General features: G+C 45.3%; 1 protein-coding gene across 4 annotated transcripts in view; it reads left to right on the top strand.

Moving 5' to 3' along the window:
• Window positions 1–15,004, top strand: part of Ppp2r5c (protein phosphatase 2 regulatory subunit B'gamma) — a 127,676-nt gene that overhangs the window by 16,308 nt on the left and 96,364 nt on the right. For 3 of the 4 annotated variants that reach the window (XM_038335886.2, XM_038335888.2, XM_038335890.1), the window contains exon 3: window positions 8,007–8,181. In XM_038335886.2, the coding sequence (XP_038191814.1) occupies window positions 8,007–8,181 (175 nt within the window). The remainder of the gene's footprint in view (window positions 1–8,006; window positions 8,182–15,004) is intronic. The other variant, XM_038335887.2, reaches the window with a different exon arrangement.

Genomic DNA, 15,004 nt, shown 5'->3' with positions numbered 1-15,004 from the left:
AAAATATATTTTTAATGAAATCTAATTTATCTTTTTGTTTTGTTTTGTTTCATTGTAGTTAGCAACTTGCTATCAAACCCAGGACATTAAGGGCATCTCTCTGTGTGTTTGTGCAAGTTTATGCTGTTACCACTTGTATTTTGTGTCTTTGATGTAATTTGAGTTAGATTTTACATATGCTGTGGACTGGAGACTCGTCTTTCCTCTTTCCTATGTGTCTGTCTAGCTGCCCCAGTTCTGTCCATTGTCTGCCTATATTTTTTGTTCACAGGATAGTCTTGACTATTAGTTCTGTCTAACCTACCAGTATGTCAGTCAAATTATACTATTTTAACAAAAATTATATTTTATAATTATATTTTAAAAGATGTTATATAAAAGATTATATTTTAACAGACATGCAAAAATAGCTTGGGAAATATAGTCTGGGAAAACAAGCCACTTGGCATTGCTGGAACATGGAGAGAGTGTGTTGGTGAGTGCCTGCAGGCATGTGCGGTTTGTGTATACAAGCAGTTATATGGAGGGTGGACACACAGTAGAGGAGAATCAACAAGTAGAGTGGTGGCAGATGGAAGCAAAATGAGACACTGTTCTGATGTGCAGAGCTGAACATCCCTGTAGACAGTGGTTCCAGATGTGGTCCGTGACGGGAAACACCTCTGAGTACAAGGGTGTAGTGGCATGGCAGCCTGCGTGTGCATGAGGAGGCAGAGAAAACATCAATCCTGAACCAGTACCCAAGGTCAAGTATCTGAGAAGCTTGGGTTGGGGTGGAAGTAGGATGAGGAGACAAGGCATGTCACATACAGGGAACAGGCACTGACACAGCACGAGTTCAGGGGACATGCGAGAATCAGAGTACCAGCATGCCTGAAGTGAGGGTTGTGCGGCAGGACTATGGCTCAGAAAGGGAAGCCTGGAAACAGAATACAGTAAGAGAAAAGAGGGGCTTTATACTCTAGTCTCATCTAGAAGTATTGTGACTAAATCTGAGATTTTTTAAATTGTTGTTATGAATTATTTTCCTATGCACGAGAATGAGGGGAAAGTTTGTCTCCCAGAGTCCTCCCACCTGGCTGTGACATCACCAGAATGCTGCCCGCTTTCCTTTCAGCGCTTTCCTTCCTCTTCTCAGGTTGTCCTGAGGTGAATGGAGCCGAATGTATGTTTTGCAATAAGGGCTCTTTTGTTCTAACATGCACAACTAGAGCATATTAATGGGGGTCAGCCCCCTAATCACAATATTTGCTACAGTAATGGTGTATGGTGTGTGGTGATCGTATTTGACTTCCTTTCCTCCACTTCCGCTAATCCCTCTTTTTTATTCAGGCCAACTGCATTTTTAACGTCTACATATGACAGAGACCATCCAGTGCTTAACTGTGTCTGACTTACCTCACAGAGCACGGGGTCCTCCAGTTCCCTCCTTGTTGCTGTAAATGGCAGAATTTTATTCTTATTTATGAGTGAGTAGTATTCCATTGTGCATCTGTCATCTGTTTATGAGCACCTAGGCAGATTCTACATCGTGGTGTCATTGATGGCACTGCAGGAACCTGAGTGTGCAGGTAACTTGATTCCCTTTGGATATAGAACCAGAAGTGAGATAGCTGAATCATATGGTAGAGCTATTTTTAGGTTAGTGAGGAGCCACAGTTCTGTTCTACATAATGGTGCTAGCTTACATTCCCACCAGCAGTGTGCAGGTTCCTTTTCCTCCACATCCTCATTAGCTTTGAGGTGTGCATGTGTGTGTGTGCGTGTATGTGTGTGTGTGCATGTGTGCGAACGTGTGTGTGTATACGTGTGTGTTCACAATTCTGAGGTGAGACTGTAGCTTGTTAATGATACAGAGTAACTTCACATACTTTTTGGCCTTTTCTGTTTCTTTTGAGATGAATCTACTCAGATCATGTGCCCATTCTTAATTGCATTGCCTGCTTTTGGTATGTTTTGTTTTTAATTTGATATGCGTTCTAGATATTAACCTTCTATCTGATGACTAGCTGGCAGACATTTCTTCTCTTTTTGTGGGCTGTCTCTTCACTCTGTTTTCTTTGCTGTGTAGAAACTTTATTTCTTATGACCCTATTTGCCAGTTTTTTGCATGTTTCCTGTACTCGGAGATGCTTAAGCAGAACCAAACTACCATCAACACCCCTTGAAAAAGAGCAGTGAACACATACCCAGGTTGCTGTTGTGCTTAGCTTTAGTCCAGGTGAGGTAAGCTCCTGGCTATACTTGGTTGTTACGGCACCCGACTTCCTCCTGCTCATGTGGGTTCCTTTTCTCTTTCCCCTTACAATTTAGCTATTAATAAAATTAAATTAGTCACATATTTTTGAAAGATGTGATTCTCAACCTAGGGTGATTTTGCCCTGCTACCCCACCCAGGGGACATTCAGTAATGCTGGTGACATTCTTGTCTCAACCTAAAACAGGACTTTTGTCTTCCAGTGGGTAAACGTCCTACAGTGCACAGCACAGCCCCACAGCAGAGCTACCTGCCTGCGCCCCTTGCTGCAGTAGCCACCCTGTGTTCCCCCCACCCCACCCCAGCCTGCTGTGCAGATTCAGTCCTATCGCTTGTTAAGTGGATCCTCTTTCCATTTTGTCTCTGATGGGCTGGTGGGTAGACTGAAATCCAGACCAGCTTCATGCTGGCCCTTTGGGGGAGATAAAAAACACTTCTCAGACTGTGTCACAGGATAATGGGCTGTCTCCAGCACTTGAGTGGCAGCAGGTTTTGCAGTTCATCATAAAGCTGAAGGGAGGGAGAGCTTCAGAAGGTGCTAGAAGGCAGAATTGCTCAGTGGAGAGTGCAGGGAAGGAGGATCAAGGCACTGCTGTCATCACCCAGAAGTGGGGTTCAGTGGCCAGGTGTGACTGAAGCCTTAGAGAAGGACAGGAGAAGAGCGGGTGGGGTCTTCACAGCCACTTCTGTTCAGGCAGCGCTTGTTCCAAGACTGACTGAGCGAGATGGGTTGGTCTCTAAGGAGGAGTATTTGTCTAGAGCCACTTCATTTCTCCAGGTTCTAAGCTTTTGCCCTTTCTGTGGTGACCCTTTTGACCTCACCTGTCTCCTTAGACTTTGATTCTTGCTTCATCTCCCTTTACAAGGGACTCCTGGTAGACCTTATACTGTTTACCCACATAGACTCGTGTAGTCTGATTGGCATCCATGCCTCAGTTCATCCTCCCTCCCCTTCTGCAGGTCTAAGCCCAGCCCAGCTATTCTCTCAGCTGTGGCTCCCTTCCTGTGGGCCCTGTCCTGCCAGCACCAAGCATAATCAGACATTCTGCACTGGAAACAGCTGCTCCTGCCTCCTGTGCCCTTTCTCCTTTCTCTCCAGCCAGATATCGCCATGATGTTACTCATGCCCCTGCTTCATCTTAGCTCTAGCTAACTTCTCCCATGCTCCTCAAGGAGACCAGCATCCCCAGCATAGCTGCTGCTGCTGCTGCTGCTGCTGCTGCTGCTGCTGCTGCTGCTGCTGCTGCTAGAGACCTTCTGTGAGGCCACACTCCCCTCCACCACTATTGCTGAGCACCCTCGGTGTCTTCTTCGGCCAGGTGATCATTTCCAAGTCTTGAGCAACTCACTTAGATATTGTTCACTTCTGATATCATATGACCAGTTCCAGTGGCCTTCCCAAATGTCTAGTGGGTGTCCAACAGCATTGTCCTGAGCACCGGGACACAGTGAGAAAGGTGAGTGAGATTTTGTCTCATGGGCAGAGTAGGATGGATAGCCAATGGCCAAGACTACAAGAAAAAAAAATCTAGCTGCTGAGTCTTATTCTTAAGAAAATAGAAGAAGCAGGGAGATGTAACTGTGGCCTGTTCATCCAGGTGTACTGCATCCCAACGTGGGACCTCAGACAGTGCAGTCACATTGAACTTACTGCTTTGTCTTACGGGCTGCTTGCCACTCAGTTCCCCTGTCTACCTCAGTCAGAAAGGAGACAGCTCCCAGAGTCTCTTCTCCACTCCCATCCCACACACTTGCCTTGTCCTCCAACCCTAGTGATTTTGCAGAGTGTCTGATACTTAGTTGTCTACACTTAGCTGCTGCCCCCTGCCCAAGCCAATCTCTGAATATCTTGTTTATACTTCAAGACAAAGCCTTCCCAAGGTCAGAGCCCACAGAGCCAAAGTGCCCATTAGAAAGGGAGACCTGCCCGGCACTGCCACACCACACCACTTCGCCACATTTGTAGTTCTCTTACAGAAGGTCAGTTCTCACCTGGGCAGTTGTTCTGCTCACTTCCCTGGATGGCACCTGTGCTTTTCCAGTCTTCTGTGTACCTGCCCCTCTCTGTGTGAATGATCCGACGCCATGCTGAGGCCATGGCAGAGGGTGGGGAGTGGAGGTGAGCTCCTTACTTCAGAAAAGCCCTTCCTGGCTGGCGACTCCTAAGAACCCCACAAAACTGACAGTGAGCAGACAGGCCCTGTCCTCCACAAGGAGAAAGATGTGCTCCCTTACAGTTGACAGAGTGTAAAGTCACAATGTGCTCAGAGCAAGACATGACATGGCATGGAGTCTGTGCAGGTGCCATGGGGAGTAAACAGCACGGCAAAGGGAAAGGCCTGGAGTAGCTGCAGGAGGGGACACGGTGGTGGAGCCAGGCCTGGAAGGAGACATGTAACAACCACCATGAAACTAGAAGAAACTGCCACGATGGATAAACATGGAGCAGCGGCCAGATTTTCTCTCTGGAAGTTTTGCCTCCTCATGGTGATAGCACTGGAGAGGCCCAGAGGGAGGCAAAATCAGCAGCATCCAAGGGATGGGAGCTGATAGCTTGGTGTCTGCAGAAGTTGTAACATCTTTATTTCTTCAGACATTGGAAACCTTCCCTCAGCTTGTTTCCCAGCAAGGGTGGCCTCTGGATTTGATTTGATTTTGTTCTGCGGGTTAACCAGATCACCCCTCGTCTTTACTTGGTTATGTAAGATGCACAGCTTGTTTCCCTGCAGTATGAAGTGGCCTTGGAGCTGTTTGTGTTCGTTTTTTTACCGTTGTGTCTGTCAAGGTCCTTGTATATATGGTCCTGCATTGGACTTGGAGACAGTGAAGGGAGATGGAAGTTATAACAATCTGTAGTGTGTGCATGGGAGCTTAGTGTATACAGCAAGGAACACTCTGTGGGCGTGTCCTTGAGGCTGTGGAGTAAAATCTAGGGCTTTTAAATTATGTTATTATTTTACAGTGTGTGTGTGAGTGTGAGTGTAGGTGCTCTTGGAGGCCAAAGGCATCGGTTCCCCTGCTGCTCAAATTCCAGACTAGGTGAGCTGCCCAGTGTATGCTCTGGAAACCAAACCCATGTCCTGTGTAAGAGTAGCAAGTTCTTTTAACTACGAAGCCATCTTTCCAGCTTTTGAAGGAGCATTCCAGGAAAGGCGAGCTGATAAGTTTTAAGTTGGGAGGAGGGCTCCATGGAAGAGGCAAGTTGTAGATGGCACTTTCTTTTTAATTTTAATACTGTATTCACTTATGTGTGTGCATGTGTGTGCACACATATACATGGGATGTTACAGGGGACAACCTGTGGGAGTTGGTTCTCTCCTTCCACCATGTGGGCCCCGGGGATTAAACTTGGATCATCAAGCGTGGTGGCAGACACCTTTACCCGCTGATCCATCTCACCAGACTGTATGTGGCCTTTTCATGCTCTTTGTGCCAGATGGTAAGAATGAGAGATTCTTTATAAGTTGTTTGTCTCAGTAACCAATGACAGGCATAGCTACTTCTAAAGGAAAATGTTTATTGCACTCCCAACTCTGGAGGTGGCTCAGTTCTGGTGAGGACAGAACAGCAAGTGGCAATGGCTGGCGTGTAAAACTTGCCTCATTTCAATCCTGCAGCAGAAAGAGCCCCCAGTGACATAGGACTTCCTGTTAGGCCCCACCTTTTAAAAGTCCATGTCACTTCTATACCATCACCCCACGGATCAAGATCAGATTATAACAGACGTCAAGATCAGAGTCCAAGAAAGTACATGCTGACCCTAGCCTGTGGGAAGGGTACCCGGTCCCCACTCTTGGGTCAGAACTGCTGCTGCTGCTCTGGGCAGTCTTATTTTGGAGCGCCCTTTCTGTTTGTAGGCATCTTATTAAAAACAAAGCAGGCCCATATTATGCTTTGCAAACGTGCATTCAAGGACAACAGATAAGTTGGGACTTGTGTTGGTGTGGCTGGTCTCCATGGCCCTGTGTGGTAATGGGAAGGGGCTAAGGAATTTTGTATCTTCAGGTTGAAGCTTGTTGACTTTCCAGCATGTATATGTATGGGGAGGGAAGATAGACACATGTGTGTATGGATGTCCTTACCTGTGCATGTGTGTGTGTGTGTGCGCGTGTGTGAGTGTGTGTGTGCGTGTGCGTGTGTGTGTGTGCGTGTGTGAGTGTGTGTGTGCGTGTGTGAGTGTGTGTGTGAGTGTGTGTGTGTGTGCGTGTGCGTGTGCGTGTGTGTGTGTGTGTGTGTATGTGGGCCAGAGGTTGACTTTGTGATCACTTTCCACCTTATGTTTTAAGACAGGGTCTCTCGCTGAACCTACAGCTTACTCTTCACATAGGTCAGCCTGCCAGTGAGCCCTAGGGATCCAGTATGCCCATTTCCACCCCGTTCCCCACCAGCACTGGAGTTAGAGATAGCACACACAGCTTTTACACAGGTTCTGGGAAATCTGAACTGACATCCTCATGCCATTTCTTCAACCCCACTAGTGGCCATTTGAAAAGTACGTCTGTGCAGACACGAGCCACTGTTTGGGAAGACAGGGTGCAGCGGGCATGCTGTGTGTATCTTCCCTTCACTGTTGTAGATGATGGCTGTCATCTCCACCATTGTCCACATGGTAGCAGGAAACCACAGTGTGTCACATCAGCTGGTCATGCACAGACATTCCTCTGACCGGGGGCCAAGAGTCCACATAGCTCCCCAGGATTCCTATGGGGAGACATCCACTGAACCTGTGTGGATGTCAAGGGTCTCTAGTGCCTTTGCTGTGTGTTCTCCCAGAGTCTCCATTCTTCAGGAACATCTCACTGGACATGTTGAAACTGGCCTCAAGGAGGTTGGCTAGCCCTGAGGATCAGAGATGTGCCTGTTAGCTGGGAGCCCAAGGGGCAAAGATGAATAGTTCTAGGCTAAGAAAAGACACCTGTATGCAGCAGACAGAATAGTGAACTTGGAGAACCTTCTGTCACAGGAAGTGTTTAGCTCTGTTCTCTCGCTTGCTTTTGTTCAATGATTGTAGGAGCAGATGCTCTCACATCTTACAGTTCTAGAGGGCAGAGACTGAGCACAGGACCCAAGGGAAGGTGTGGCAGGGTGACGTATCTGCCCCTCCTCTGTCTTCAAGCCACAGTGAGCTTTGTGTCTCTCTGACTCTTGGACTTCAGCTTCCACTATCTCCTCGCCTTCCCTTGTTCCACCATCTTACCTCCTGCATGAGGATCTTTCTGCTGGCTTTGGCCATCTTGATACTCAAGGATCCTTTCCCTCTCTGGTGACCTTAGTTCATTTGCCAAGCAAGGTGACATAGTCACGCATCCCAGGTTATAGGATGTGACCATTTTTGTAGCAGTCATTACCTAGCCTACCACATTGTGGTAATACTTTAGAAGCCAACCAGGCAGGTGGCTTACACTTGTAATTTCAGCACTCAAGAGGCTGAAGCAGAAGGATCACCACCAGTTGGAGATCAGCCTTGTTATACAGTACTTTCAACACCAGCCTGAGCTATCGAGTAAGACTGATCCCAAACAGGCAACTACCAAAGAAATCAGAGGTCTGCAGGGGACATAGTAGCCTGTGGCTCTTGCAGTTCAGGATCACTGAGGACAGAACATAAGCCTCAACCCCCAGCAGCTCCAGTTAAGGGATATGCAGGACACTGCCCCACACGCGTGTGTTTTCTTTATTTCACTTGTGCTGATTTAGCGGTCATCTTAAACAATCCATTTTATGTTTTGGTTTCTTTTTGTTTTAAAAGCAGATAGCCAGCAGGAAAAACAGCCTGGTGGCTGTCCAGTCTTCGACATCCGCAAAAATAAAAGCCCCAGTCCCTCAGCCTGTTGTCGTCCCTGTGAAGAAAGACAAACGGCAGAATTCTTCACGCTTTAATGCCAGCAATAACAGAGAACTGCAAAAACTCCCGTCTTTAAAAGGTAATCCCGTTTGTCTTCTCTGAGTAGAAAGTTGGTTACTGGGAAGGAATGCTGTTCCAGAGCCTTACTGGCTCCTTGGGGATCAGGTTTGTGTTTGTTTGTTGTTTGTTTTTCCTGGTTCAGTTTTTTCTTGGTTTAAAGGCCACTTAACTTTCCTGAACTAATATTTTTAGTTCCAGAGCTTTGGGGATAAAACTCAAATGGCTACATGTTAGAAGTACACTACACTAAGACAATAAGGAGAACGTCTTCAAATCCTAGCTATAAGTAAGCCTGCCATTTATCTTTCCTATAATTCTCCGGCTTGTCTTAGGACTCTAGCCTTCAGAAGGTAATCACAAAAGTCAAGGCAGACAACCAGCTCAGTGTTTTGCAAACTTTTGTGGACACCTGGGTCCTTTGCCTGAGACCGGCCAGGGAGTAGGACCTTTCGCTTGGAACTGCTTTCAGTGGCACAGCCCCCTCTTTCTACCAGAGGAACATTAAACTCTTACGTTTTCCTCCAGGATGGCTCAGTGTTGGGGTACTTACAACCTTGTCAAGGAAAATGGGTCAAGGAACCTATAGTAAGATGTGATCCTCTGATGCTCTTTACATGCTCTGAGATCTAAGACCACTATGTGAAGTAGCTATTAGATGTTTGTCATACCTGAAAATTGTAATGATACATCTTTTTATAATTAATCTTGACTGAGTATGTGGAGAGCAGGAAGTTGACCTTTAGAGCTGTATTCCCAGAGCTCCATGCGGATGTGCCTGGGGGCGGGGAAGGTAAAGGCTTTCCCTCCATTTGCTAGCAGGTAATTGGACCACCTCTGGACACAGGGCCTGTTCTGAGGGGCATCTTGCTCTTTGGATCTCAGTGTCTGGGTGGTGAGACAGTGAGTGACTGATGTGTGACTCCTCCGTGCATTGCCTCAGTAGAATCAGAGAGATGTGGCATCTGGGTTAAGAAAAGCTCAGAATAACTGTGTTGAGCCTTGCTTTAAGGCACAGCTGGTCCCTAGTGCTCGCTGTCATCAGAGCATGTTCACACGCAGGTCAGAGCCCAGGAAGGACTCAGCATAGGCTGGACTGTGATTTCTATCTTAGAAGCTTTACATGTTTCAGGGAGTCTCTGTGCTGTGCAAGGCACCTCTTGGCCCACTGCTCTGTCTCTGCCTGTTGTTTTCCACCTCTGTCTCCACCTTTTCTCCTTAGACCCGAGATGTACTGGCTCAAGAACTCCGGGGTCTTTCCCAAAGGCAGCCCTCGGGTTTCCGTGTTCCACTCTCCTGCCATCATAACAAGGACGGATGTGTCTGGGTTTCAGAAATAGTCAAATGTGGCTGACCCGTGTGCTCATGAAGTAGGCTCAGCTGGACGAAGCACTCTGTGATACTCTGTGTCTTCCTCTCGTCGTGGGTCCATGCAGTGTCACTCTGTAACAGCTATGTGGGGTTCTGCGTGGATCTTTTCCTCTCTTCCATATCTGTGGTGATTATGTTCCCTTCTTCTCTTTCTGTTCAGTACTCCCTCACCCCCACCATTATTCTAATTATCCTATTTCTTATCCTTTTGTTTACTAAGTCAACTACTGAGTTCTCTCATTTTTAGTTTTCTAACAATATAAAGCCATGTGCTCTTCTGAGAATAACTTTAGCTCTACTCTTGGGTTGTTATTTTAACTTCAGGTTAGAGTCCCCCTCTTTTTTTAGAGTTTCATTGGGACACAGTTCACATACCCTGAGGTCATCTATCATAAGTAGAAGTTTTAATTCTTTAATAAAAGTGTACAGGTGTGCAGCCATTCCACACTCAGTTTCTCTCAGCTCCTACCCCTCCCTGTCTACAGGTAGCTGCTGCTCTGCTTTCTGTCTCTATATTTGAAGTCATATGTGGTCTTTTTTTGTCAACCCCGTCTTATTTTGTATGGGTGTTTTGTGTGCACCACTTGTATGTAGTAGCTGAGGAGGCCAGGAGGGGGCACCAGAGTCCCTGGGACTGTACCTACAGGTGTTTTATGAGTGCCTGTGCAGTTGCTGGGAGTCTGACTCGGGACCTCTGGAAGAGCAGCGGTGCCTTGACCACTAAGCCATCTCTCCAGTTCCATGTGGATTTTTTTCAAAGTGATTGATCCTTTTATTTGCCAGTTTCTAAAGAGATAAGTCAGCCTTAGCCCCTTTCAAGGAGTAAGAGTATTTTGCTTCATTTTACGATAATTTGATATACCTATACAATGTGTAACAACCCAACCAAGGCAATTAGTGTTCCATCTCCTTAAGCCTGTGTCATTTCTTCTTTGTAGGTATTTTGAAATATATAATAAATTGTGAAAACTAGTCATCCTAAGAAACTACTACTGGAACGTAGCTCTTACCTAACTAACTATTGGCACCTATTATCCACCTCTGTCCTCTAGTGACTGCCTGTTTCCCTCAGGCTCTGTGAGATCAGCTGTTTTTGCATCACTTTGTCATTCTCAGTAGACTGGAACATGCAGCCTTTGTCTTTCTATCCCTGGTGTATTTTACTCAATGTCCTTGTGTTGTCACAAATGAATTTAATTTTTTTATGGGTCACTAATAAAGACTCCTTTTGGTGTGTGTGCCATGTTGCCAATGTTCATTCTTTTTCAGTGGCTACCACAGTTGATACCTGGAGTTGAACTTTCTTTGGCCCACCAGCTCCCGAGGCTTTATTAATTATGAAAGCTTGGCCTTAGCTCAGGCTTGTTCCCAACTAGCTCTTATAATTTAAATTAACCTGTTTATATTAATCTATGTTCTGCCACATGGCTCATTATCTCTCCTTCATACCATAAATCCAACTTCCTCCACTTCTCACTGGTGAATCCCTGTCTCTCTGACTCCTTTCCAAAGTTCCTGTCTCTGCCCACAAGTCCTGCCTATCACCTCCTGCCATTCATCTTTTCACTAAACCATTCAGAAGGTGCCTTGGCAAGAGACGCATCTTCTCAGTGTACAAAAAGATTATCCCTGTCTTGGCTGCTGAAACCGTGCTGCAGTGAGCATGGGCATGTGCATGGCTCCTTTGGATATATCATGGAATGGGCTTTGCTGGGCAGCTCCACAGTGGCTGTGCTAATTGACATTCCTAACCGTCTTTCACATCTTTGTCAGCATTTGTTGGACTTTTTCCTTGAACAACCAGCCAGGGAGGAATGGTACCTCCGTGTGTGGTTTGATTCATACTCCCTAGATTTGGATCATTCGCTCACTTGAATGAGCTAGGGAGGGAGATTATCAGTGAAGTTCCATGTATGTCTGGATTCTGTCCCGTCGGATGACTTGTTAGTGCACCTGTTCTATCTAAAAGTTGTCTGTGTACTTCCTCAAGCTTCCTGCTTTGCTATGCTTCCATTTGTCTACTTCTTTGATTATTTGTACTCCTGGGGAATCAATAATGAGAATGACACCCACACAGCATTCTACTTCTCTAGTAGTTTCCTGGTTTCAGAACCTAGATTTAGATCTTTGATCCATTTCAAGTTAATTTTTATATATGAGAAGAGACAGGAGTCTAGTCTCATGCTTCTACGTGTGGCTGTCCATCTTGCTGGCACCATTTAGCTAGCAGACTATCCTTTCCCATGGCTTATTTTTCAGTTGACGGTGTCTGTGGACTGACTGATAGGTTTTCAGTTCAGTCTTATCAGTCTGTGTATCAGTTTTACACCAGTGCTGTGGTACGGCTTTCGAGTATATATTTGAAATGGGGTTCTTTGACTCTTCCCGTTTTGTTCTTTTTGCTCACCGTTGCTGGGGTGGTGTAAGAGCACAGTTCAGGGGTGGAGTGCTATCGAGACTACAGAGCCCTCCGATTGTCCCCAGCACCACAAGGCTATTTTATGGTTCTGTGCAGATTTTATGCTTGTTTTTCTATTTCTATTTCTGTGAAGAATGTCATTTAGTATTTTGATAAGAGTTATATTGAATTGGTCAGACTACCTTAGCTAGTATAGGCTTTTGTGTAATAATGTTCATTTAGCCAGTCCATGGACATGGGGTCATGGGGGGGACATGGGGTCATGGTCTTCCATCGTGGGGTGTGTCTTCCAGTTTGTCTTGTCACTGCTTCTTCACTGTGTCACCTTCCTGGTGTAGTTTATGCCTAAATCCTTTATTGTTTATATCTGTTATGGATGGGGTTTTCTTTAGTTTCCTGCAGATTTGTTGTCAGTACGTAGAAATTACCCTAGAATTTTTGTCCCATTGCTTGCTTCTGTTTTTGAGGTAGTCTCAATGTATTCCCCAGGTTGGAATTTGTGAGCCCAAGTGATGTCTCCTGAGTAGTTGGGTCTACAAGTATGTGCCATCACACCAGCTTACACTGATTTTTCTTTTACTGTATCATTGATTGAACCAAGGACTTTATGCATCGCAGGAAAGTGCTCTGCCACTGAGCTATATCCCCAACCTTATTTTTTCTTTATTATTTTGCAATATAAATTCACTAATTTGGCCAGGCTATCCTTAAACTTACCTTGCAGTCTAAACAGGCTCTGAATCTTTAGTGTCCTGCCTCGGCCTCCTGCATAGCTGAGATTACAGTTTGTAGTGCCAGGCCTGCCTTATACTCGTTTTTTATGTTGATTTTGTGTTTGGCAATATTACTAGATTCTTTTTTTTAAATTTATTTATTTATTATGTATACAATATTCTGTCTTTATTTATCCCTGTAGATAGAAGTTGGCACCAGATCTTATTACAGGTGGTTGTGAGCCACCATATGGTTGCTGGGAATTGAACTCAGGACCTCTGGAAGAGCAGTCAATGCTCTTAACCACTGAGCCATCTCTCCAGCGCCATTACTAGATTCTTATATCAATCTTTTTCATTTATCAGTTTTAGTAGGTATTTACTAGTGGAACCTTTAAACTTTCCTATATAGAGACTGGAGAGGTGTCTCAGGAAGTGCCAGTAAAAAACACTGACTGCTCTTCCAAAGGATCCAGGTTCATGCCCCAGCTCTGACATGACAGTTTCAGGAACTCTGTCTTAATCATTGATCTATGGCTGTTGCTGTGAAGAGACACCATGGCTCTTTTTTTTCCAAGGCAGAATGTCTCTGTGTAACAGTCTTGGCTGTCCTGGAACTCTATTGTAGCCCAGGCTGGCCTTAGACTCACTGAGATCCACCTGCCTCTGCCTCCCAAGTGCTGGGATTAAAGGCGTGCACCATCACCACTGAAAACTATAGCAGCTCTTATAAAGGAAAGCATTCAATTGGAGCTGGCTTACAGTTTCAGAGGTTAGTCCATAGTCAGCATGGCGGGAAGCATGGTAGCATGCAGGCAGACATGGTGCTGGTGAAGGAGTCGAGAGTTCTATATCTAGATCCATGGGCAGGAAGAGAGGAATGAGATTCTGGGCCTGGCTTGTGCCTTTGAAACCTCAAAGCCCACCCCCAGTGACGCCCTTCCTCCAACAAGGCCACACCTCCTAATCCTTTCAAATAGCCTAATTTCCTATGAGCCTGTGGGGGCCATTTTCATTCAGACCACCATGGGATCCAGTGCCCTCTTCTTACTTCCACAAGCACCAGGCATGTATCTAGGTATATCATATCTGGGAAGGCCAGAAGAGAGTGTTGAATCCTCTGAAACAGATGTTACAGGTGTTGTGACCTACCATGTGGGTCCTGGGAACCAAACCTGGGTCTTCTGCAAGACCAACAAGTGTTCTTAGCCACTGAGCCATCTCACCAACCCCCATTTTAAGTGTTTTTAAAAAAGCTTTAGCCAGGTGGTGGCAGCGCATGCCTTTAATCTCAGCACTTAGGAGGCAGAATGAGGTGGATCTCTGAGTTCAAAGTCAGCCTGTTTTACAGAGAGAGTTTCAGGACAGCCAAGACTACACAAGGAAACCCTGTCTTGAAAATCCAAAAGAAAAGTTTGTTGGTGACTTTTTGTATTTTGTTCATTTATTCATGGATGAAATTGGGTTGTTAAAAGTCCTCCAGTGTTACTGTATTATGAATATAACCTGTCCCTACAGATCTATCAAGCCACTGTGTGCCTTTGTGTATTCTGCTGTAGAACATACATGTAGAACATGTCTAATTATTATGTACTCTTATTGAAGTTATCCCCCACCATAACATAATGATGTTTTAAATCTCTTTTTAGAACTTTTCTTACCTCACTTCTATTTTATCTGGTGTAAGTGTAGCAGCTCCTGATGATTTGGCCTCTTTCGGTGTAGATCTAGTTTTCTGGTCCTTGAATTTCCGTCTGTTTGCTTTCACCTGTGCAAGTGTGTTTCTTGGTGATACCATGTAGGTTGGTCTTGTCTTTTTAAAATGTCTTTTGATAATTGCAGAATCTAATCCATTGTCATTCAAGGTTATTATTGTTAGGTAGGAACACAGTCTTGGCTTTCTGCTAATCAGCTGGTTGCATAACATTGTTTTTTCTATATCTCTTACTGTTCATGTTTTGGTGTTTTTCTTTTTAGTACTGATACTTTAATAACTGCTCTTCTAGTGAATTTGACTTAGTCATTTTTTGTTCTTGTTTTGTTTTTCAAGACAGGGTTTCTCTGTGTAACTTTGGCTGTCCTGGAACTTGCTCTGTAGACCAGGCTGGCCTTGAACTCACAGGGATCCACCTGCCTTTGCTTCCTGGGTGCTGGGATTAAAGGCATGCACCACCATTGCCTGGCAATTTAAGCATTTTGTTTTCATTATTGTGGCTATCTTAATGTTCCCCAATGTAGGAGTTCTGAAACCAGATGTCTAATGGTAATGCATTCCCTCAGTTTTTTGCTTTTCTTGGAGACTTGAGTTCATCATTCTGAAGAATAGCGCTGTTGGGCACGGT

This window comes from Arvicola amphibius, chromosome 7 (assembly GCF_903992535.2).
Source record: "Arvicola amphibius chromosome 7, mArvAmp1.2, whole genome shotgun sequence".
Lineage (NCBI taxonomy): Eukaryota > Metazoa > Chordata > Mammalia > Rodentia > Cricetidae > Arvicola > Arvicola amphibius.
The sequence above is the reverse complement of the archived record's forward strand: the minus strand, read 5'-3'. Positions and strand labels throughout refer to the sequence as shown.